General features: G+C 39.3%; 1 protein-coding gene and 1 long non-coding RNA gene across 9 annotated transcripts in view; both read left to right on the forward strand.

The window, feature by feature from the left end:
- Positions 1-390: 390 nt before the first annotated feature.
- LOC138049902 (uncharacterized) lies at positions 391-3,721 on the forward strand. Its single transcript, XR_011132485.1, has 2 exons — positions 391-636; positions 3,628-3,721. It is a non-coding gene; the product is annotated as an uncharacterized lncRNA (long non-coding RNA).
- A 2,851-nt stretch (positions 3,722-6,572) lies between these two features.
- Positions 6,573-25,000, forward strand: part of LOC138049903 (uncharacterized) — a 25,060-nt gene continuing 6,632 nt past the window's right edge. The window contains exons 1-9 of one of the 8 annotated variants that reach the window (XM_068896368.1): positions 6,600-6,703; positions 13,419-13,469; positions 19,192-19,391; positions 21,030-21,131; positions 21,543-21,622; positions 21,978-22,075; positions 22,784-22,874; positions 23,932-23,995; positions 24,906-25,000. The exon at positions 24,906-25,000 is cut by the window's right edge and continues 38 nt beyond it. In XM_068896368.1, coding sequence (XP_068752469.1) covers positions 6,661-6,703; positions 13,419-13,469; positions 19,192-19,391; positions 21,030-21,131; positions 21,543-21,622; positions 21,978-22,075; positions 22,784-22,874; positions 23,932-23,995; positions 24,906-25,000 — 824 coding nt within the window. In that variant the 5' untranslated portion in view covers positions 6,600-6,660. Of the gene's footprint in view, positions 6,704-12,876; positions 13,299-13,418; positions 13,470-16,637; positions 16,817-19,191; positions 19,393-21,029; positions 21,132-21,542; positions 21,623-21,977; positions 22,076-22,783; positions 22,875-23,931; positions 23,996-24,905 lie in introns of those variants that run through there. The other 7 variants (XM_068896369.1, XM_068896367.1, XM_068896366.1 and 4 more) reach the window with 7 other exon arrangements.

A 25,000-nucleotide genomic window follows, 5' to 3' on the forward strand; every position in this document is an offset into this window, starting at 1 on the left:
GCTATAACGAGAGAGAAAACAATAAAATTGTGACGTTGGGACTTAATCAAGCGTCCGTACGTCCGTAATAGCGAGAGTACGTAATAGCGGGAGTTTATTTCAGTCAAACGTCTGTAAACTGTCGCCGGGGATTTAGCTGCTGTCCATAATAGAGGGGTGTCCGTAATAGTGACCGGTGACGGTGTCCGCAAGGCGGGAGTTGCCGGTACCTTCATACTTTAGCCATTTTGTTCTGTCAAAACTGAAATATCTCACTTACTCACCATTATACTTTGACACCCAAACTGGCTAGACTTACTATTTTAATCTGTCTAACGCCAGACGATTTTACTCCTCAATGGGGAACCCCCAGGAGTCAATGGGTTTAATTGTTTTGTTTTATTACATCAAAAGGTATGTGAGTATGAGTGGTCCAAAGATAACTTTTCTCAAACTGGTAACTTCGGCTTTGGAATTCAAGAACACATTGATCTTGGAATTAAATACGACCCAAGCATTGGAATTTATGGTATGGATTTCTATGTGGTAATGGAACGTCCTGGCTTCAACATTTCCAAACGGAAACGGAAGAAGAGCCGTATTGGCTTCAAGCACCGAATAACCAAGGATGAGGCAATGAAGTGGTTTCAACAGAAGGTAATGTATGAGTGTGGTGCAATCTCATTTCCAGGGTCTTTCTTCTCTGCCTCCTTTGTCACTGAGGAGAATAAAGAAGGCAGAGAAGAGAGACCCTGCGAATGAGATTGCTACGTGATCACATGTCGCCGGTTACTCTGGTCGTAGCAATCACATTGTGACAAGCAGTCCTCCGCCTTCCTTCTTATCCATATATCTTTAAGATTGGCAGAGTAACTACACACTCGATTTTGCAGCAATAATATACACGCAATAGGAAGAAATAAGAAATGATTTGGAAATACATGAGACACGAAATATAAGTGATAGAAACTAACGTTTCGGTACATCTGTACTATTATCAAGGTTACGGTACATAAGGATAAAATGCGGTTTGTGAAAAGGCTAAGTTGAAGCGAATTTGCATAAAAGAGTGCCGAGCTAATTACACGAATACTTTAGCACGAAGAGAATCTGACTGTACATTCAATGCTGGTTTAAGATCTTGAATACACAGCATTTCATTAACAAGGCAGTCAAATTTGTTCGTGCATTTCTTGATTACATGTAATCAAGAAATGCATGAATATATTTCTTGTCTCAAATAGGAAGAAAGCTTGTTAAAAAAGAAAGCTCAATTTTGTGCCGTTTTGCATTCACATTTGCTTGCTGCCATCTAGAATTGGCCAGACCCCCCTCAAATGTCAATGTCTGTCTACGTCTACAGAGACTGACGCCTACTTCAAATCATTTTGAAAACCCTGAAAGAAAGTTGTATTCAGGAGTGTCCCAATGTAAAATAATGTCTTTGTCTCACACAGTTCTTCTTCTGGTAGAGAAACTGAACTTGTAGTGGGAGAGTTGTAGGTTTAATTCCTGTTAGGAGCACTTAGATATTTTCCAAGTATCACCAAGTCTACCCTGCGAGCAGAGTCTCCTCCGATTTTCCTAGATAAGTTGGGAAGAGGAAGTAGACTTTCCCAGTGGCCTCGATATTTTGCATTGACCATGCTTTGAATTCAAAATGTATTTGGGTGTCAGTCACGCGTGACCAGTATCCGCAATACCACAAAACGAAAGCAAACAGTCCGGATATTTTCGAACAACTTTGACAAACACACAACAACCAAGGGATCACTTCCTTAATTGGAAACTCAAGATAGTTCATACTTTTAAAATGCCATTTCAGTTTTTACTGAAAAATTTATAGGTTTCTGGCAGACTAGTTTCCGTAACCATATACGGAGGAAATACTCTTGGGAATTTTGACAGTTAAAATTGCACGATGTTGACTTTTTTAAAAAATATATTGATGACGCATGGCTGTCAATCATGTGCACAAAAAAAACAGTTTTGACAGGTCGAAACTGGACTGACTTATCCATTTCTTTACCAAGTTTATACATTTTTATTTATTAATTTATTTATCTATTAATCTATTTATTTTATACATTATTCATTAAATTGTAAATAATTTTAACTTTAGCTAAGGTATACTTAATTGTGTAAATAGTGTCCCCAATTAGTTTTTCCTAAGCTAAATACTATTGACACTTAAGGCACTTTCGATTGACCCTATTCCGGAATAAGAATATGAGGAGTGATGATTAAAACGGTATGTTTGGCGCGTTTCGAAGCTGAAAGGATGATAAAAATGTGTTTAAAATAGCATTTTAGCAAATGTTTGACAATTTTAATGTGAATCTCCGCAAAACAAAGGATTTCCAACTTGTATTCCATTTATTCCTATTCCGGAATACGGTCAATCGAACGCACCCTTAAATAAAGTCTATCATCATCATCATCATCACCATGAGTGGCAAATCAAAGAAAGTCGAGGCAGCTGACAGAGTCTACTTCCTCTTCCTGACTTATCTGGGAAGATTGAAGAAGACTTTGCTCGCAGGGTACACCAAGTCATTATTTATGAAGACATATCTGTGTTTGTCTACCGGCACTTTTCTTAATACCATCACAAAAAAACCAAAAGTTATTGTTTTTGTCTGTTACAACAGGTTGAACCATCAAATACACATTTAAGTTCACATTACATTATTTGCCTCATTAGCAAAAGCCCATCGTTTTCTAATTTATCAGCCAAAAAATCATTACTGAATACTGAAAGTGCATTGCATAGTGACTTATTTCTGAAAAAGTGTGCTCAATAGGCCAGTTTCGTATTCTAAGGGTTGGACTGGATCTAGCATGAAATGGAGGCTAATGCGGGCAAATTAATTTGCATTTGAAAAGATTTGCCCGCATTAGCCTCCATTCCATGCTAGATCCAGTTCAGCCGTGAGAATTTGAAAATGGTCTATTTACCAGATAATGTCTGAGTAATGATGCTTTGAAAATTAGAATGTATGGGCTGTAGTGCTCTTGCCACCCAAGAATTTATCATTTTTTAATAGCTAATAACTTGCTCAAAACTTGGTTGAAAATCGGAAATTTAACTAAGTTCGACACGTTCTTTTGACTTTTGAAGTAAAGTAAAGTAAAGCAACCGTATTTAATGTCGATAACTCATAACAGTAATTCAACTGACAAACCTGAGGTCGACGGTCGGCTCATTTTACTTCTCCCCCCTCGCCATCTGGGAATCGAACTCAGGACCTCTTGCACCTAGGCCGCGCACTAACCGACTGTGCCATCCTCGCTCCTCGTCAATTTGTGAATAGGATGATTCCCTTTATAAGCAAAGATATAAACAGTGACGTCAGCAAAGATTCCTATATGTAAAGCGGACATGGCAGTTAGGACTAAACATGTCAAAGAGCATGAAAATGAGCCAACTTTTCAGTTTGGTTTTGCCCCTTGTTTTTGCACCCCCCCCCCCCCCCCTTCATTTGTCTTTATGATGGATGACATCATTTGATGAATGACCACCTGTCAAATCCGGTCTGAATGATCCCATACAACTACTGTGGTTTACTTTTACTAAAAAGCATTCATTTAAAGTGAAGATGATGATGATAATAACGACCATGACCATTTCTCTGTTTTTGTCTGCAGTACGATGGTGTACTGATGCCTTCCAAGAAGAAGAAGAAGTGATTGTAAATTCCCATATTTTGAAATGCTTACCAATTAAATGCTGGAAAAACAAGTCATCCTTGAGTATTATTTGTGCTTGCTTATTTTAATTAATTTTTTGCAATCTCCTGTTCTCAGGACGTCATTTAAGTAAAAAATCAGGGGCTTGGGGGCCGTTTCTTGAAAGTCCCGAAACTTTACGGGCCATTTTCGGGTGTCACAATTCCCTTTGTAACTCAAGAACGGAGAGCATTTAATTTGTCAAACTTCACAGTTAGTTTTCTTTTTGTTACCTTGAAAACATGTTAAAAGATCGGCTTTCCAAAACAAGCGGTTGGCAACCTCACAGATGGCTTTTCGGGCCCGAAAAGTTTTCGGGACTTTCAAGAAACTGGCCCGTTTGTGGAAAGTCCCCAATCTTTTAACATACTTTTATGCACCGATCAACTCGAAACTTCAACCTCCCCTTCCCGGGCAAACCACGGGCACTTAAACTTTTGAAGATTGGATCGTTCAAATTCCCGCCCCCTCGGGCCAAAATAGTGTTGAAAAGCCCAACGCTCTTGTCGGCTTTTTCTATCTGTCCCCAACTTTTGAATACCTCTTTTGAAAGCCAATCACTCATAAATGCTGTATCTCTTCCTTTAAGCTCTTCCATCTCGTTCAAAAACGTATTTTATGGCTATTAGCGACTTCGGCGTTCGAAGAAAAAATCATTTGAAACCTGACTCTTCCTGTTCAATTTTCCCCACCCACGCAGGCAAAGGTCAAATTCCCCACCCCGGGCACAGAAGATAGTCAATTGCCCGGGGTGGGGATGTTGAAGTTTCGATTTGATCGGCGCATTAATGGAAGAAAAACCAAAAGGATTGCGAAGTTTCATGGCTGAGAACCTCTGCGTTGCGAAGATATAATTGGAATTGTGACTCCCGAAATTGGCCCGAAAAGTTTCGGGACTTTTGAGAAACAAACCCCAGGAAACAGTTTGCACATTTTTGCAATAACGTAACTAATCAGTATTCATTAGATGCATTTGAAGAAGGGATACATAGTTACATATATAATTGACCACTCCACGTAGGAGGTCTAGGAGCTTTTCAGGAACTGCATCCCAACTGGCCGGAGCCAAACCAGTTGGCTATTTACAAGTGCAGCCATGACTTTAAACCAGGGACTACCGAGATCAAATCAGGGAGTGGTCAGAACTGGTCTTGAACCCGTGATATCCAGATCTCAAGACAATCGCCGTAACCACTGGCCGACCTTACCCAGTACCCTCAAATTGGTTAAAACGGTGACGCCTTGTTCTTGAACGAATCCACGACTTTATTGTCATGAAGTTATATTAGTAGAGACATACGGCAAAAGTGACCACATGACCATGATTTTCCCGCCATTTTTCTCGGTTACTGGTGCCGTTTCTACGTGAAAGGAGGCATTTTCACGTTGGCTGTGTACGTGGACAAGTTTGAGGAAAAAAAAGAATCTCAAAAGTATTTCCGGTAAGTCAAACAAGCAAAAGTGATTTCATGGTTATAGTTACCGCAATTTCCCTCGTGAATTCGCGTTGATTCTCTGTTGACTCAGCAAAACAGCTTCATCGAAACTCGCAAAACTTGACGGGTTTCTATCGATAGCGTCTTTTTCTTTAAACAGTGTATTTTTTGTTTTTGCCTTCTAATAAATACTGGAGATAACAAAGTCCATTCCGACTTGCCGTGGGTCATACGAAGACTTCACTCCATTTTAATTGGCAACCGAAAGTGACACCCGCCGACACCCGCCATCTTTGTCTTTGCCGCCGACCGCTGGCCCTAGAGTTATTTTGTTTATTATTGCTAAATCTCTCTAATGTCAATGCTGTCGTGCTGAAGACAGAAACAATACATCTGTTATCAGTGTCACCATCGACACAACGTTGATCACAATATGTACTTCCGGAAATGTTATGTCTCTATGGTTGCAATTTAAGGATCATTTGATCTATAGCCCACGTGTAGCGTTACTCAACCCTCCCCCCCCACTCCGCTTTTCGTCAGGGGGTGGGTAAGGCTACACAATGGCAAATTTGACAAGCAATGACCCTAGTACACCTGAGACATTTAATTATGATTTTTGATTACCCTATCAACTCGGCGCCCTTCTTTCTTCGTTAGGAAATTATTGATAGCTTTTTCAGCCGATGGACTTTCAAAAATCCCACTAGCATCTGCTTATTTCAGGTGTTTTGTGTTTTTATTGATTCCACCGTTGGGTACAAGTTGTCACCCATTGTCAAGCAGACAAGAGCAATCAAAATGGATTTGCTTGTAAACAGTGAATATCACAGCCACCTTTCATAAGTGACCACTGTGTTCCACAATTTGGATGGTTGCTTTTTGCTCTCTGATGTAAACAAACTACGTCATCCTTTCGTTGTTTTCAATTTTAAAAACATCTTTCTGCATTCCCAAGTGAAACACATAGCTCCCTTATTTTATAAGAAGAGAGGCCGGCTTTGATAGTTAAAAGAAACCTCCCTACAGAACCTTTCGCGGTGACGCAACCAGTAGACAATTTTTCATCAAAATGTCAAGTCATTTCTTATCATAATTTTGAATATCAACAGAATTATTAAAAAAAACAGCAGGAGTATTTCTCACGGTTAGTTCATTTTTGCACAAAGAACACGGTCAACAAGGTCAAATTTACGGGTTTGCAAATTGTTAGTGACCTCACATATTTAATAACTAAAGTAGATGACGTTCTTTAAAACGACAAATTTTTGGGTGGAAGTGTCGAAAAATTATCATAAATAACTGCCTCAAAACAGTTGTATCACAAAAAAAAACGATTCTTTCATCACTAAAACTTATCGCATGGGCAGTCGTGCGTTCCACCGATATTAAATACAGTACTACCAATGAAAGCAGATGCTTGTTAAGTGCGCGTCAAGTTGATTCCCCGATTATTTTTCAAAGAATCACAAAATTAGAGTAGCTTGCAAGCTTAAGTGGACAACTGGTCACAACAATGTCGACTCGGAGTAACGAGGGCGAAGCCGAGGAAACAAAAGGTAAATTATTTCTTCCTTTCCCACAAACGATACAGTGTTTCGAACGTGTGATGCATGTTGACTCAACAGAGTCGCCAAATTTGCGAGGATTGTTTCATTTTTCAAACAAAGTATATAACGAGTATCGAAAGGCACAGGAGAAATGGGCTGCTAGAGAACTAGTATTACGCGTGGAAAAAGACACGGTTCGAAATTTCTGAAGTTTTATTCTGTCCGAAGTACAGGTTTATGTTTTCGCATTCAATGAGTACTGTAGCTAGAACGAGCACAAGGGTTCTCGTCCGATGTCATATTAGACCATATTAGACCTAACTCAGCCAGCATACCGTCGCCGGACCGTGGTGGTCGCAAATCCTTCTTCTCAGATGACTTTTTCCTCATCAAATCGGTTGCACCTTCAATTGCCTCTTAATGCAAACGTTACATGACCATGTGAAGAAGAACTACTGCATTGAAATTTACTTATTCTCTATTTTTCCAAAGGTGGCGTGTGGGGTAAATACTGAATATGTTACATAACGAACTCAAAGTTCCGGCGATGAAGAGTATTTTAATGCTTGAAACACTTTATTTATTAATCCCACCTTTATCTCATTCCGAGCAATCATTGTTTTTTTTATGTTATTAACTTGATACGTTTGCTAAATGGAACCAGACAGCCCTTGTTGTCCTTATTAGGCCATGAAAGCTGCCAATAAGACAAGACCACCCAAAGAGCAAATTAAGCCAAAAGCCTTTGAGGGAAATTTCTAGGCTCCTTGTGATGTATAAAAAATGTCTAAGGAGGTGTTTTTATCACCGAGAAGAATTTATCTGTTCGGATATCTTAGCTGAAAATGGAAGTGTCCAAAAATTTTAGGGAATGAAATCTTCATTTCAGAAATTGCTGGCTGAAAGTTATCTTCTAAGAATTTCCAACCGAACCATTTGCTCATCCGAAACTGCTAGGTGACCTTTACAAGTGTCAAAAATTGAAAACATATCCCTTCCGAAAACGTAAGGGACTACTTTTTCCTGGTTGTGAATCTTTTAGGTGAAGTTTTAGTTAAGAAATCTGTAGCTGTTTGGCAACGTAGAACCGAAATTCACAGTTTGACTCTTTCAAACACATATTTCACCGAAGATTATAGTTGGGTGCTCCTGATAGAGGGTGTGAATGGGGTTGACCGACTAACGACAAAGGTCTAAAAAATATTACTGACTACCGTCGTACAGTGTTTAGCTAGCTGGTAGGGGTGAGGAAAAAAATCTGACGAATATTTGTTTTGGTAAGGTAAATAAATATGTCTGAGTTTGGCCCGTCGTCAGCCGGAGCGAATTGACGAATGCGTATCATGAGCTATATGTAAGTCATAAGTCTCAAAGAACCTCACATGTTTCGCATTGAACAGCAAAGCAGGCGTAGGATTTTGCAAGAAACATTGCATGTTAAGGACCGGCTACTACACCCTCTCCGCAGACCGTACGTACCGCAGTCGAAAGTGCTGTGGATTTTCGCGCGGGATGTTGCGGGTTTGTCCGAAGTAACATCCGGGGTTTTAAAAAGAAAATTGGGGTAACCATGCATTTTTCAGAGATAATTAAGCTTCAATTAGTGGAAAAGAACGCCATACATTGCTTTGTGTTGTAAATCGTTTTACAAATATTGTTGATTAATTATCTTCGAAAAATGCGTGGTTGCCCCCAATTTTCTTATAACACTTGTTAAGTAGGCACCGTACGTGTCCTTAAAGCATATCTGAGGTTCGCTAACCAACCACGTAAGTAAGCAAATGCACCGAGAATGAGATATACATATATGTTGTGTTGAAATAGACCTTTTTACAGTCATGTGCTTAGTTACCTAGCCTTTAAATGAAAGTGAGGCTGGTGTTGATCTTGTTTTGATACAGCCCTCCTTGCTTTTCTTATGCTAATGATGTTGTTCTCACGCTAATTAGTTGGAATTTACATAAGAAAAGCAATGAGGTTTCTATCTAAACAATGTAATCTCTAGCCTCACTTTCCTTCATAGTCCAGATAACTAAGCACATAACTGTAAAATGGACCGTGATTGCATCGATTGGGTTAATTTATCCTAAAACTATTTTTCCGGAAGGAAAACTTTTTCGGTTAGGATTCGAGCCTACCGTGGTGGTAATATTTTAATCATCGGTATACACCATATTCCAAAATGGCCGCCATTTCGGTATCCTTTTGTTTCGTTGCCAATAGGCCATTTCCGAGTTCATGGCTGCCTCCTCTTCAAAGCGAGTATAAGTGCGAAGTTTTTGTTATGGTAATTAGTGCTACTTTACATATGAATGAAAACTAATTTTCATAAGAAAAACTTCGCACTTAGACTCGCTTTGAAACGGAGGCAGCCATGAACTCGGAAACGGCCTATAGACCTCTTTGCAGCTACGGCGGCCATTTTTCTATTGTTTCAAATAGCTATTATGGGATGCCCAGGGGGCAAATTCATTTTAATTTGCCCCCTGAGCTTCCCCTAATGTCTTTCGAAACAATAGAAATCAAAATGGCCGCCTTATCTGCAAAAAGGTCTAATCCTGTTGGCCTCGCTTTCAAACGTAAACTTCAAAAGAATATTTAATCTAGAACGAGGCCAAAAGGGCCAATTTGCCGAACAAAAGCCATACCAAAATGGCGGCCATTTTGGAATCAAAGCTGTATGGTCATCGAAATACATCACTGGATTCTCCTTTTAGGCATTTTCTATTATTTTCTATTGCATATTGTTAATTCTATTCTCAGGGAGCAAAACGACGTATCGCATTTTCCATTAAGGGTACTCTCTCGAGTTTATTGACAAGTCTGAAAAGTTATTCATTTGCTATGAAGCAGAAAATTACGTAAGTGGTAGATATTTTGCAAAGTGCGGCATTTCCATTTTCAATTTACATCAATTTTGATCCTGGTACCGTAAGTGAAAAGGATTGGTTTTGCAGTTTTTATGGCAAAATCTTTCCCGAGATTAGCAGTAGCGGTGAAACCATTGTCCTCTTAAAAAATAACTCCGATCGGACACACTGATTTTGCTGACTGGAGAAACTAAAAATATACTAATTGTTGCAATAGTGGGATAACGTTTTCTTGCCATTACAAATGGAGAACAAAAAGATATCAGTTAAATGAGACAGTCGTGAACGTCTGATAAAATAGCAATCTTCAGCCGTTACGAGAAGCCCGACGAGAAGCAAGAACGATTGAGCATCAGTTGCATGAAATCGAATGATGCCAGTTCAATAACATGAAAAGCCCGCCTTGTTCGAAATTTCTTTGCCCTCGGGGTTCCACAAAACAAAGGGCCTCTTGACATGACTTCGAGTGCAACATGATTTTGTCCTGTTTTTGATATTTTTAGATGATGAGTAACTTTTCTTTTGTGATTTAAATCTCTCTGAATTATCACGATAAAACTGACATCATGAATCATCGCTTTTAACTTCCAAAGATTTCCACCGCGAAGAAGGATGGCAAAAATAGAGAGATCCTTTCTAAACAAATGTAGTTCTGAGATGAAAAGTCGGTTAAAACTAAAACTTTTTGTCAACTCGTGGCTGGGTTGGTAACGGAATGGTACCGGAAAGGGACTTAAATAGCTCTTTTTGAGTGTTATTCGTTAATTGCATTGAATTTTGTGTGAATCGTCTCAAGTTATCAAACAAACAAACCGACCTGTTATATTTTTTATATCTTTTCTTAAAAATCTCTTACATTTTTTATATCTTTTCTTTAAAACGACTTTCACCGTACGCCATCTCATAAATCATGAACACGTGTTTCCTAGCTAGTAATGACGTCACGAGATCAACCACAAAAAGCACAAGTTGAAAGAAGTAGTCGCCGGTTTTCCTGCGAAACTAAACCTTCAATGAACGAACAAAAAGTTACAATTCAGTACTAATAAAGCGGACTAATAAAGCGGACTTTATTTTGTTGTTTGAGTCAAAACTATTATCCTTATCGCATGGGTGGTCGAGCGTTCAGCTAGCCATATTCACTTAATCAGGCAAACCAAGGCGAAGCATTTGCGAAGTGAGTTCCTTGGAGAGTGCTATAATTTCCAGAGATCCTAGAAGTTATGTCACATGTCCGTTAGTTCTTATGAAGAAAGAAAACTATGGCAACTAATAGTAAGAATAAGACCAAAACAAAACCAGGTAATTGATGGATCCTGTCCTTTTTACTTGCTTGTATTCTACAACAACAACTCAGTTACCTTTTAGTTTCTGTGGGCTTTTGTTGTAATCAAATTGAAATGTACTATGCTATAATCTTAGCTAGTTCTTCTCGTCATGGGAAATACCTCATTTTAAGTGAGATTTTCAACAGCTACATTTCTTGAGTAAGGCCAATCAACTTTCTTCTTTTTCTTATAATATGAACTGAGTTGTTAACTGGCTAATAAGGGGTACGTCTACTAGTTTGCCAACATTTTGTTTCGATATCATTTATCTTGTACCCAAGAATTGGAGAAGAAGTTAGTGGTTATGTAATTGTGATAGCCAGGCGTCTTCTCGTGTGGCTTGAGCCCTGCGTTTAGTCTTTGCAACAGAACGCAGATCATAGATTCAGTGTTGTAAGAACTCGTGTTATTTTCCTTCATGACAACTCTTCAAATTCTAACCAGTACTAGGGAACGCAATGAAATCACAAGTCAATTGGATTTGTTTTTTGAACGTCTGGAGCACTGGACGGTTATACACCTTATGGCTCCTAAAGATATTCCACTCTGGAAAGGAACTGCTAAGACGCATAATAACTTTATTTAGTACTAGTTGATGACACACGAAATAGGTTCCATAGGCAAATTACCAGTGGTATTACTGTGTACGGCCTCGATATTAGATTGATATTACATGGTCATTGCATAGCTTTCCGAGTTTCTTTCAAATGCATGAAAACAATGAAGTCATTGAACTATACAAAGTCAAAAAGTTTTCAAAATGCTATGATTTTGTAAAATAAAGTCAGGGTATTTTCAACGATTTATAAAGAAGAAGTCTTTAAATTCTAAAAGCCCTAACTGGAACCTTTCGAGAGTTATTCCATTTTGAAACCACAAAAAGCGGAAGCAACTTGATATTTCGGTCAGAACGCTCCATTGACATTCATTGTGACGAGTTCGTCAGCCGGGAAAGTAAAAAGATTTCCAAATAGTTTGAGATGAGAACAAAACACTACATAGAATGTCAGCAACAGAAGAAGGTACTTTGCAGGGCGTCAGAAAAAAAATAAGAAACTGATAAATAGGTAAGGAGGAGCAAAAGCTCAAAGATTTTTTAAGAAATCCCGAGCAAAAAACAACTTCGCGAAAAACGGACATTTGCTAAGCCAGAGGCAAATCGATAATTTATAGTATTACGTAGGTAAGTTCAATGTCTCCTTCTTTTGACAAAGGTCTAGCGAAGGGTGGCAATTGCCTAATGTTAGTACAAACTTAGCCCCACTATCAGTTTGCGAGACGTTATTTAGCAACATTGGTGATGATTTGATTTAGTGAAACCCAATTCAGCAAATGAACAGAGTAGCAATCTTTCGTTATCAACTAATGCTTGATTGCAGCTGTTTTAGGCGTTGTATCACGTGTTAGCCTGCATAACATTGAGACGCTAAGGGTGGGTTTTGAGCCGTGAGGCGCAAGATTGACACTTGGGAGGGAAAACATGAAAAATATGATTTTTCTATTCACCTGCTTTTCCCATTCCTCGCATGTTGAAAACGTAAAACAAACATTGGACGATTTTCCGGTAACGAATCAAATGCCATGAAAAATGCGTTGACAGCACCAGTCTTGGGAAATGTCACATGACAACGAGCAGTCACGCGCAAAACATTGCGGAACTACGTCATCGGTATTGCGTGTCCTGCCGGATGAGGCATAACTATTCGTGTGGTTTGCATTAACCCGATCGAAGACAACCTCAAGGGCTTAAATTAAATGCAGGTGAATGGCATTTCTTTCGGAAATGGTATAGGAAAGCGTGACAGATTTCTCAGCGAAATGCAATGGCCGCGTGAGGAATTGTAACTTCTACCAGTAGACATATTACAGCTAAGCAATAATAAACAATATATAAAAGATCAACAAAGAGACGTTTGTACTTTCCGTAACAATTAAGCAAAGCTTCGTGCTTTTGTTTGAACCTGCCAACTCGATTAAAGTGGTCATTGAAAATGCGTGGAGTATGAATTTAAATGCACATATTAGAGGCTTAAGAGATCAAGCTCTGTGCTAAAAGCGGATCAGATCTTTGATTATGAAAATAACCAGCTCACGAAACGTCGTTCAATTTTAACAAAATGAATTCAAATGTCGTGATATTTTACTCCGGGTGAGGCACGCCAATGGATTTAATTAACCACCATAACGTGACTTGTGAAATCATTGAGCACAACGCATATAAATAACTTGATGTGTACGTAAAATGCAAGGCCGGAGTGTTACTCGCACTTAGTACCATAAATAATCCTGCAAACATGTTCTCGCAAAAAGGACTTCAAAGGCACCCAGTTTGCGAGTGGAATGAGAGAGAAGTGTTAAGATGGTTAAGACAAAAAGGGCTGGCACAACTTTGGCGATATTTTCGCGGTATGTTGTTGCATTAGGTTGTGGTTTCTTCTTGGCTAAAATTCACTTCACACGAACCATAAACTGATTTGACAAATGTAAAAATTTACAAGATCTAAACTACGTTCATTTTTCTTCAAGATAAGAAAATCGATGGAAAAGCTTTACTCCAAACCACAAGTCAATATCTGGGTAAGTTATCTTTCACAAATATTATTGAGTTTAGCCATTCGCTCAACTTATCCGATTCCATTTGATTCAAATATCCGCCCAATTTAGAAGGGGTTTCACACACGGGCTTCAGCTTATCAGCTCAAATTGTTTGTTTCTGTTAATTGGAGCAAAGACCCCTCACGTCGCTAGTAAAATAGCGAAGGAATCATAAACAAGGTCAACAAGTGCAATTATCACTCATGTCAGCACGTTCGTGCGGTCCAACATACTAAAGTGAATACGAAGATTAAAACGTGTTTTGGTTTGCACTACTTGTGAGGCAAAAGATCATATATCGCAATAGATCACGCTATTTAATGACCACAAATATATTCACGTTATTTGATTTTTTCCTCGTTTTTATCATTTTACCGGGATCGCGCAATCAATCAAGAATATCTAACATCCATCAATTGTTTTGTACAAACCTTTACACAGCCAAGGTTAATGGCAAAAGATACGTTTACAAATCAACTGATTTTAATAAGGAGTATTGGATTGTGGTGTTGTTTATCAGTTGCCAATAAAGGTTTTTTTTTTAAATAAAAATTGAAAAATACACCGCAGTCAAATTATTCTAGCGAGAACATAGCTGGCTAATATTGCTTGCTATAAATTGTTTTACTGGCGCTTGCGAAATTTCAGATCTGGCCATATATCGGGTGTAGCACTACATTCGATCCCGAGTTCCCAGGGGCACCCAACGAGAATATAGTTCAAAACCACTTAAACATAGCCTTGTTAAACGTATTTTAGTATTTAAACGACAGATATAGCCATATTTTTATCCGCTAAAATTTTTCGTCTGTTCGGATTCCCTAGCTGAAAGTCAAGTGATCCGAAAATTATAGGGATCAAAACTTACCTTTTCGAAAATTTCAGCCAGGGAAAAGCCTCCCGAAAATTCTAGGTGACCTTTTTAGGGTAAAAATCCGTTAAAAATGGGCAATTATGCCATGTTTTAGATGTTCGAAAATCCTAGGACAGGCAGGCAAGCAAGGAATTTTACAACAAATGTTCCGAAAATTCTAGATCTCAAATCGTCTTCCGAACAGATATTTTCCGACAATTGACGTTGGGTGCCCCTGAGTTCCGTTTGACCGATTTCTGAGAAAAAAAAATCAAAATAGAGTTTTGCTGCTCATTCTGGATTTAATGTTATTTGTAAGAATTTTTAACTTTTCAACTGGTCAATGCCTGCATAAGTTAAATTTCTGATCCATCTGTGTTTTCAGTTTTCACTGTCAATAAAACCATATTACGTGACCACTTCAAAACAGATCAAACAAATAGACAAACAAACCAATTATTTTTGTCTAAATTTCTTGCGTAAAGCATGACGCCACCAAGAACTGTGTACAAAGAGTACCGTAACAGTGCAATACTTTAAAATCTTTTCTGATCGAGCATCACGTGTTAGTCAAATTTTATTAGTTAAACGGAAATCCAGTTGAGAAATCAAGCTGCAAGCCGTGGGGGTAAAAGGTCACATTGAAGACTTTGAGCGTATGCTTTTCGAGTTCGGGCTCTATCCGAATTACGGTAGCCGTCTGGGGAGCGGTGTCCGACATACGGTTATACATACAGAAGTCAGACTCTGATTTATTGACTTATGAAATCTTACTGAGTACCATTATCGGCTCTTTAAGCCAAATTCAACGAATGCGAACTGGCAACCAAATCAAGCGAATCGTAAAATGACTACTTAAAACATTCAAGGGAAGTTTGAATAAAACAACAAATACAAACGGAGGAAGGAATAGGCAAAATTGAAGAAGATTAAAATGGATTTCAATTGGGATTTTTGAAAACTGTTCAGTCTCACATTTTGCAAAGTTTTTCTCTGTTGTTTGTAACGTTAAATTGTGTATGCCCACCAAACATTTTGTTAAGTAAAGCTATGATCCTCGCAGTTATGAACGCAATTTTGGCAATCGCGTAGAGAGACGCCTGAAAAGTATTCAGTAGTTCGATGGGGGACGCTCGAACCAATTTTCGGTCAGGCTTGTCTACGCGATTGCTAAAATGTAAGCGTAAAATAATGGATCGATAATGGAGGAGCTGATAGTTTTCTTGGAGTACATTTTTTTTTTTATAAGAACGTGTTTTTATAACGTCGAGTGAGGCTGAGATTGACCAAAATTTTAAGAACGTATCAAGAACATTCCTCAGGCTGAGAGTCTACTAAGAATCACACTTCTTGTTTTGCTCATATATAAAATAAGGGTAAATTTATGTAAATTAACCCAAATAACATAATTAGATGTTCTCATAAAAAAAGAGCGTAAAATGGTCAGATGTGATTTCCAACATGAAATACCAATGTTGCCTGTGTAAGATGTTTTTGACATTTATGACTTCATCCTATAAAATAATTAACATAGGAAGTATTAAACACGCTCAAATATTAAGCAGGAAAGGGCCTCATAAAAGTTTATGAAGGGTTAAAGGGCTTCTGTGCCTCTCAAAAGTCTCTATACAGTCTATAGTTATTTTGGCCTTCTATTTCTTGTTATTTTAAGAAGGCAATGATACTTTTTGCTCAGGTATTCCCTTTTGTCCCAAAGGAAAAGGTGATCTGTTGTATTTTTCTCCTTTGATCGTTCGGTCTTTACAATTTCATTTTTAAAACTGTTAAATCGCCGACGCTTAGAAAGGTTATTTCAGTTCTTAATTAAAATTTAATTAAAACTGAAAGCCTCTTTGCCATATTTTAATTTTTTCGTGGCCTTGACTTAATCATTAGGTTGTTATGGACCACTTAGTCATCATTTCAAACATTTATCAGCACAAAATTTGATATCGTGATATCTAACCTATCGCGTGACAATGGAAAATGACGCAATGGTATTTATAGAAATTCTCCTACCAAAGCTCGAAGCCTTTAAACTCGACTGTCTTAGCTTCAGTTTTAAAGGAAGTAGAAAGTCAATTGAATCTCTTTGGGTTTGGTCCTGGTGGGATTATCGATTTAATCATTGCAAAAGAAGCCGGTAAACTGATACTTCTATTGATGAACCCGGTAACGATTTATCGACTGTTCTCGCGAAAGAATGGATCAAAATTACCGCTGAGCTATTTGAAGTCAACGAAAATTCTAAAACTGCCGGCTCTTTGACCCCTTGTTCAGCATGTCTGATGGAATCAAATTTGTCTCGTATTGAGAAAGCTGTTGAGTGACTGGCCGAAGTGAAATCCGACCGGAATTAAATATTTTCAGCGATCAGTTGGACAAAAATAATTTGTCGAAGCTACGGAACAGATTCTCGTCTTCGCTTACTTAGAAAGGATGAGTATTTTCTTCTCTGACTTCGGGTTCACTAGAGGTAAGGAATTTTGTGTCTAAATGCTTGACTGGTTGCTAAAACAGACTGAAACAAAATTGACGCAATCTGTTGCGAGAAATCCTTTATGGTTTATCATGAGATTTTCCTGTCTTTTTCGCATTGAGAAATTGACGTGTTTACGAGTGCAACAAACAAGTAACTTGTGTCAATATATACTGTCTGCATGACTAAACTATGTTAGGTTCTGGCAGTTACAGGCTTACAGTTACAAGTATTCGAGGTCGAAGTCGCAATGATATACCCTCTGAAGCGATCTCATATGAGCTTTGACCGAAGCAGTGGAAGCTGAGCCAGTTCAAAATTCATTTGTTAGTCTTTTCAGTGAACAAAGACCAATAGAAATTTCAAGGACTAACAACGAATTGAGTTGATAAACACATCAGCTTTACAATTGAGCCCCGAGTCTGGGATGAACAGAAAAAATCACAAACAAACAAAAAAAATTCAAAACGTTTGAACATTAACGTTGTTTTAAACATGTGAAAGAATGTTTACATAATCTTTAAAACAGATCTGACAGATTATCTCCCTTTTTGTCCCTTTTATAAACCTTCGCTTTCGTTTTGAATTATAAGAGGTGGGTTTGTTGGGGTTATTTCGGAAATAAAATATCGTATGATATTCTCCTTTGCGAGGAGCAGCGAATGGCAGACAGAATGAAAATATGACTAGCGACTAAATCCATTATCTAGTGTGGAATCCACCAGTGACGCGGCCACTCACCTCCCACTGCCAGGGAAGGAAGTGCGTTGGGGAAGTGGGGGGGGGGGGGGGGGGAGGGAAGACAGGTTCATATCCTAGGGATGTCTCCATAAATAAGCTTATTTAGTATCGGTACACAACTTTTTTTCTTTTTTCCTTTCGATAAAAACCAAATCATGGTTTACTCCAAATTCGTAGATACCCACCACAGGCTGTGGTGGGTATCTACGGGTATCTACGGGACAATTCGAATACAAAAAAACACGTCCTTCACTCCTTGACCCTTTTCTTTGATAAAGATATGACTCACATAGTCAGGTTTATGGCGCGATGGGTTATCTCATCGTACCAGATGGGTCAAGATAAATAAAGTTGCAACGACGAGCTATACATCAATTTTCCACACAGGTTTAATTCTTCTTCAGTGCAAAAGATAAAGAACTGAGCTCATCCGTCAGTTTTGAAGACCACATACATCAAATTCATAAGGCCATGACTAATTTGTTTTTTATTTTTTTTTTAACTAATCCCTCTATCTGCGCTCAAGGCTTTTAGAAACATTCCAGTGGAGGATTAAACATAGTCTTAAGAGGATAGCTTAAGAAGTTTGACCTGCACCAAACGCAAACGACTGAAGAGGCTAATGAACATCGAAAATGCAAGGCTTCACGGATAACACTCCGGACAGGCCATTTGGCTTCGTTAGATCTTCAAGATAAAAATAGCTGCATCATAGTTAATAGAGGGGAATGGTTCAGGTTATGAAACCCGACAAATTTCTTTGTTGTAGGTTTTTGTTCTCTTTTTTGGCCTTGACCGTGCACAAAACACAATAGTTGTTTACTCCGTACTGAGGAACCAACCAACCGTGCATAGTGTATGACGCAAAACAAAAGATTGTGCACGGTCGTGGACTTTGCAACCTAAATTTTGGCATCTTTGTTTGCTCCTTTGATATTTGCCGAGCTTCAAAACAAGTCCCTTTTATTAACTATGGTTGCATTTTTAAGGTTAGAACCAAGTTGGCTTTTGGTTTGGATCCATTCCGTTTTTATTAAAGTCCATAGTCCGAGATCCCGCCCCGGGGGACTCGCATATGAAACAGACGGGGATGCTCGTCGTCTCGCTTAGGAGTGTAAATTTTGGATTTTGGTCTCGCTTAGGGTGTTCCGGGCAAAGCGACAATATTTTAAGCCGCCAAGGTCTCGTTTAGGGTTCCGCGAAGAGAAACAGAGGTCAAATTGTCTTTTTAACTTGTTTTTAGGGGTCAAAATTTGCTTGAAACCACGCCCATCTTGATCTCCTTTAGGGGTCACAAAAAGCTTGAGCCACGGCCAGATGGTCTCCTTTAGGGGTTAAATTCAAAATTTCCGACGAGCATCCCCGTCTGTTCCATATGGGAGTCCCCCCCCCCCCGGGGATCCCGCCGGCAGAAAAGTTTTTTTGCCCACGCAGGAACTTGAAGAGATAGGCTTCTCGAAGGCCAACTGAATCTAAAAAAATCATGTTTTTTTGTTCCCTAAAACACATTTGCCCAGTTTGGAAATGCGTCACATAGCTAGAACGACCTCTTTTCTTTCCGGATTTCAATCACTGAAATGTCAATATCTTTTACGGGAATTTTAAAGATGATTATGTCCTCTTCATTGCAGATCGCCTTGGCATCTCAAACCCAACGTCACGCGACAAGCTACTTGCTGCTGTCCATGAACTCAAATTGTTTGGTGGCCCTGTTCCAGATGAAAGGCATTTTCGGCTGAATGTTCCAGGCACCGGAAATAAAGATGTAATCACCGCAAGATCAAAGAGGAGATCCTTACCGGTCAGGCCCCCGGAAATGCAACTACGCAGCGGTAAGACCCAAAAATCTTGGAATTACTTAGGTAAATCGAGGTACCTTTCAGTTCAACCCCATTTTCACCTGCTCCGACAACCGCAGACAGTTTCCGAGAAATTTTAGTGCATAAAAGTGTTTCAATTCAAAATGTGCTATTTGTCCTTTCGGTTTAAGGCTCTGTCCACACGTATCCGTATATTTTTGAATCTGCAACTTTTTCTTTGCGCATTCAAAAATTTTTAAGTCCACACGTTTCCGGATTCAACTCTAATATCCAGGACTCCTCTGTTAATATTGTCGATAGAGCATGCGCCATCAAGTGCGCGATTTGGCGACAAGAGAAGCAACATCATTCGATCAGCGGCCATGTTGAATATTTACGCAGACAAAACTGTATCTGAGTTTGTAACGTCATTGGATTTGAAATTATCCAGATTGCCCCGTCCACACGCTTCCAAATTCTTTGCGTATTCAAAATGTTACAGATTCGCATGCAGGATAAGTGTGGGGTTTGCCTAAAGCCAGGAATCCGGAATCCGGAATCCGGAATCCGGAATCCGATATAAGAACTAAAACGAAAGGCTTACATAATTTGCGAAACGAAACAAAACGAAACGTCATACAGAAAGAATCCTAAACATTAATTAAAGCTAACCTTATAGGCCTAATTTAGGCCTAAACAGACCGTTTACCAATGCTACAATAAGCGACAAAAATAGTAGAGACACTGAACTGGGAAGACAGCAATTAGGGAAAAATCACCTTAACGTTACATTTTCCACTTGCACTCCCCCTCCTCTCCCTCTTCCCCCGCCTCCCCCCCCTCTCCCCCCGCCTCCCCCCCCCCTCTCCCCCCGCCTCCCCCTTCAATGTTGGTAACCGAAAAAGGAAGAGTTGGCGATAAGAAAACAACATTGTTTGGGGGGGGGGGAAGGGGTTTACATGGAAAGACTTTGGGAGAGGGATTTGTCCGAGATTCCTTAAAAGGGAAAGAGTCTCAACACTTTTGGCGCTTATTGTAGCATTAGGCCTAAAAAATTTTATTTAGGCCTTATTAAGCCTAAGGCTAGCTTAAATGAATGTTTTGGATTCTTTCTGTATTTCGTTTCGTTTTGTTTCGTTTCGCAAATTAGGGTAAGCCTTTGGTTGAAGTTCTCATATGGGATTCCGGATTTTTTATTTCGGATTCCTGGTTTTAGGCAAACCCATACGTGTGGACGGAAGGTGATTCCGCAAAGAAAAAGTTGCGGAGTAAAAGATATCCAAATATTTGTGGACGGGGCCTAATTGAATGTCGAATATGCAAACGTTCATGTTTTTGACCGTCATGAACTGATTCGGGTTCAGCATCGACTGGAAGGAAATGAGGGAGAAGAAACCGTACGAGATGGTGAAGTTAGAAATTTGAGCGTAGGAGTGTCCCAATGTAATTACTCTCTGACTGAAGTTCAACGGCCTGTTTGACAATTTCCCACGTTGTTGTGAGAGTTGTATCTCTGGGAGCAGATACTTGTTAGACTTGAAGTTCGTTTGTGGTATTGGCAGTAATTCAACCTCGTTCTCAGGGTCTCAACGACAATGGAGACCCATTAACAACGTGTGTGTCATTATGGTATTTCACTGAAAAGTAAATATTTAATTCATGCCTTGGTTGTAGGTTCTCTAAATACGCAAATCTTGGACGCGATCGAACGAAAAACACCACAGGAGGTTCTCTATGAACAAAGCGAAGAGATGTGCCAAGATCCCAAAAAGGTCAGTATTGAAATTTTATTTTTGCAGTGAAATATTCGCGCGGGTTTCGAAAGACAACCGAGAAGTCATCCTCGCACGTATCTGAATAATTTAAGCATTTGTCTCTTTGTAGACATCTGAAAAGCTCGGGTATGCCGCCTGAATTTCTCAGGTGTCTCTAAGAGACAATTAAGTAGAGACACTGGATGCCTCCCCTAAGATCTCCCAAAGCTGATGCTGGATCATGACGGATGGCGTGATGAAAATAATGTCCGAGTTCTCTCGACCAGATGATGCATGGCGATAAGAGAGAATTGCTTAGATTGTCGATACAAGTGCTACAATCACTTTTCCTTTCAGTCTATGACCCGTTACTTCAAATGTATACATTTTGTAGGTAATAGAATTAAAATAACGCTCCTCGAATTTCAGGGGAAGGTTAAAGTGCATACAGGAGGACTTCAAAGTGATTCAGAGTACTCAACAGTTGAAATAACGACACAGACGACAAGGTACAACATGATGGTCCATATTAATGATCCTAGGGCGGTTTTGACCCGATTACCAGCCGCTGTTTCGGGAAAGGAGCCCGCGCTCCTTCCCAGTCCCTCTCGGGAAGGAACCGTGAAGGGGCGTGAAGACCGTTCTCGTGAGGGTGGCGGAAATTGGGCTTAAGTGTGATACTGATCGTGTTACCAGGCTAATAACTCTATTATGAGTGGTAGCTGTAGTGGAAAATAAATTGCAAGGAAACTAAACACAATATCGGGCTAATTTTATTCTTTAACATTAAAGTAGACTAGTTTTCCAAAGACAGAGGCCACCTTGTTTCCATTCTTGTAACCAAAAGAAACTTTCTTCTTTTAGCAAAGAGCTTGTCAGTCTACTTCTTGCGGTTTGTGAGGCTGATGCAAAGGATCGCAATTTGTTTTATGTGGCAGTGGAAATTGGGATTCAGAAGAAAGGTATGCCCCTTTTCTTTCTTTTTTTTTTTTTTTTTTGCAACTGGCTTCTCCGTTCACGGCCAACTCGACCTTGACCATTCTCGTCACCAGAGTCTCGGATCGACCCAAGGCTCTGGGAAACTCTTTGTTGGAGAACATGCGCCGTAGGGTTCTTATGGCCAAAATAGCCCTTTTGACGGTTAGTTTTTCTCATTTGCTTTACAATGTAATCTAACGTGGGTGCGAGGCAATTTCGGGTAAAAACTACAAATAGCCCGAAATTGCCTCACATACATACTAGATTACATTGCAATGTAAATGAGAAAAACTAACCGTGAAAAGGGCTATTGGCCATTTAATAATAATAATAATAATAATAATAATAATAATAACTTATTATAATAATGATAATAATAATAATAATAATATAATACATTTCTACAGCGCCCTATCCCAGAGCTCTAAGGCGCTTTACAATATATTGTTTAAAAAGCAGACATAGTAATTTATAAATTCGAAAAAAGACAAAAGCAAAACTGCAAATTCAAATAGCGCTTAAAAAGGTCAGTTTTAAGATTGCATTTTGCATTTGAACCTTACGGCGCCTGCTCACTCCTCGTGCTAACATGAATGCACCAATTAGAGACTCTCTTCTCTTCCTCAGTCAAGAGAAGAGCTCTGGGGTTGAGATTGGACCTTGACTTTCACTCCGTTAAAACATTCTTCTAGATTCCAGTCTTCCCTTGTCTCAGATGATGGTTTTGGCGGATGATGCTCGACCATTGGAGATTCAATCCCGTCAGCCAACTGGAGAAGCCAAGTAAGTGGTTTATCCAAGTGAGGCCTTGCCATTTAAACCACAAAGGAATGTGTTTTTAAATCAAGACTCTGCACTGTCTTAGCTAAATGTAGAACGTTTATGCGCTGGAGTAAATCAAAGGTATCCTGTGGTAAGCTCGTGGAGTAAGTAAGATACTGCGCCAGGGAGGTAATATAGCGAATTATCAAGCCTATAGAGTGATAGAGTGGTTACAAATGCAGTGTAATACGTTATATTGAACGGCTTTCATTAGTAGCCGAATAAGAACATTCTTAACGACCATTTAACGAATGCATGAACGCGCCTGCCGAACTTGAGACGATCAGAAATCGATTACAAATTTTCCATTGTTTACGCCTGACAGCCTGATTCACCAACCATCCCGATAGCTCTCCACGAGCTAAAAACAAGGCAAAAAAACAGTTAATCGAGCAAAGTGGCGCCACGGGCAATATTGCACTGTAACTTGGGTTGTGTGACTGTCTGCAGAAGTGGTCAAGTATCCAAGCGAAAAATGTACAGTATTTCCACTTTTGGTGTGTTTTTTAGTCTGAAGTCGGGGGTCCCCGGTATCGCGGGGAACAGTGAGGTACTGTTTATTGGGAATACACCGACCTTGACGCCAGTCTCATTTCCAGTTTTTTGTCAGCACGTGGCGACGCGAGTGTGACGTGTCCGAAAGACAATGCCGTGTTTACTCGATTCAGTAAACGCGGTCCCCGACAGTGAACGGCAAAAGAAAGGCTATTTTGCCACCAAAACTACAAAGTGATTAGCACTTTCCATATTTTTAACAAGCTCCGCCTTCAAATTAGTGCTGTATTTGAGTCACAAAATTTAAGAAGAACCGTGGCTCTTAAGTAGGTAATTGCAGTAATTTCTTGGGCCTGTCTTATGTTTCCTAATCCTTTCGAGCGCTGACTTGATGCGTCTAATGTATCAGTTACAGTCCACATAGTTGAATTTTCTTTCTCTGAAAGATGGATTCCAGCCTGCAGAATTATAGCAAGACTGGAAAGTCTTTCTTGTTTTCTGACTAACAGCCTGTTACGTTTAGGTTTCATTTGAAGATGAGGAGTGGTGGGATTTTGCGTGTACAAGCAGGAATTTTGAGTCCTGGAGTAAGTTTGTTCATTCATAAGTAGCTTACATATAACAACTACGTTCCCAAAGGCTAAACGTAAGCTTCACAAAAACTCTTTTTCATAGGCATGGAGGACAGTAATAGTTCAGGTACGCGATAAGCGCGTAATTAATTCCTTCTGATTGCATCAAATGCGTTGTACTGAAAAAGCGCGAGGATTCGAAACATGTTAGATTGCCATCACTTTAGTTGTTCACCGGAAAGCATGTTCACAGAACGCTGTAAGATAGTCAATCTAAGCTTACGCTCAAAATGAATTCTGGTCAATGATTCAACACAAAAAATCACAACTTTTTAAGTGAAATTCAATGTCGCTGAATGACGAAACAGATTCTCACAAGAAATAATGAGCACCCAGCTTTCTTGACACTTCAATAGTAGAGAAACTAAACAGCACCATACGAAAGTATTGCTCAGTAGCCTTTGTTTGAAACCTTTGAATGGTTATACTTTAGGATTTCATCGATACTCAAATACAGAGGTTTTTATCTCAATGGGAATAACTTGATACGGAATTTATCCGCGCGCTCGAAAACTAGAACAACCTCCAAGTGCACAGCAATTCTTAGCACCTGAGAAAAACTTTCACCTGAGAAAAACTTTCACCTGAATGGGTACATTACAAAACTTATTATGGAAATGTAAAAGTTCTCACTATTTGGCTATTCTTTTTATAATAGAAGAAGAACTCGAAATCCCTACAGTAAAATAAATATGAACCTAGTTTCCCATGGCTCATGTTGGTATAGAGATCTAATTAGTAATCGGGAGGTCAAAGCTTCGACTCCTCGTCGATGCGCTCGAATTTTCCTCAAGCCTAGGCCTCATTGATAAATACACCTTTTTGTAGACAATTTTCATATTTTCTTCTATTTATCGTCTTCCAGGCAGCGTACAAATGCGTTCAGATATCTCGTCAAACCAGAGCAGATGAAGTGGTGAAGATGATCTTATCCAGTTACGGCAGTGATGAGCCACCAGA

This window comes from Montipora capricornis, chromosome 5 (assembly GCF_036669925.1).
Source record: "Montipora capricornis isolate CH-2021 chromosome 5, ASM3666992v2, whole genome shotgun sequence".
NCBI classification, from domain to species: domain Eukaryota; kingdom Metazoa; phylum Cnidaria; class Anthozoa; order Scleractinia; family Acroporidae; genus Montipora; species Montipora capricornis.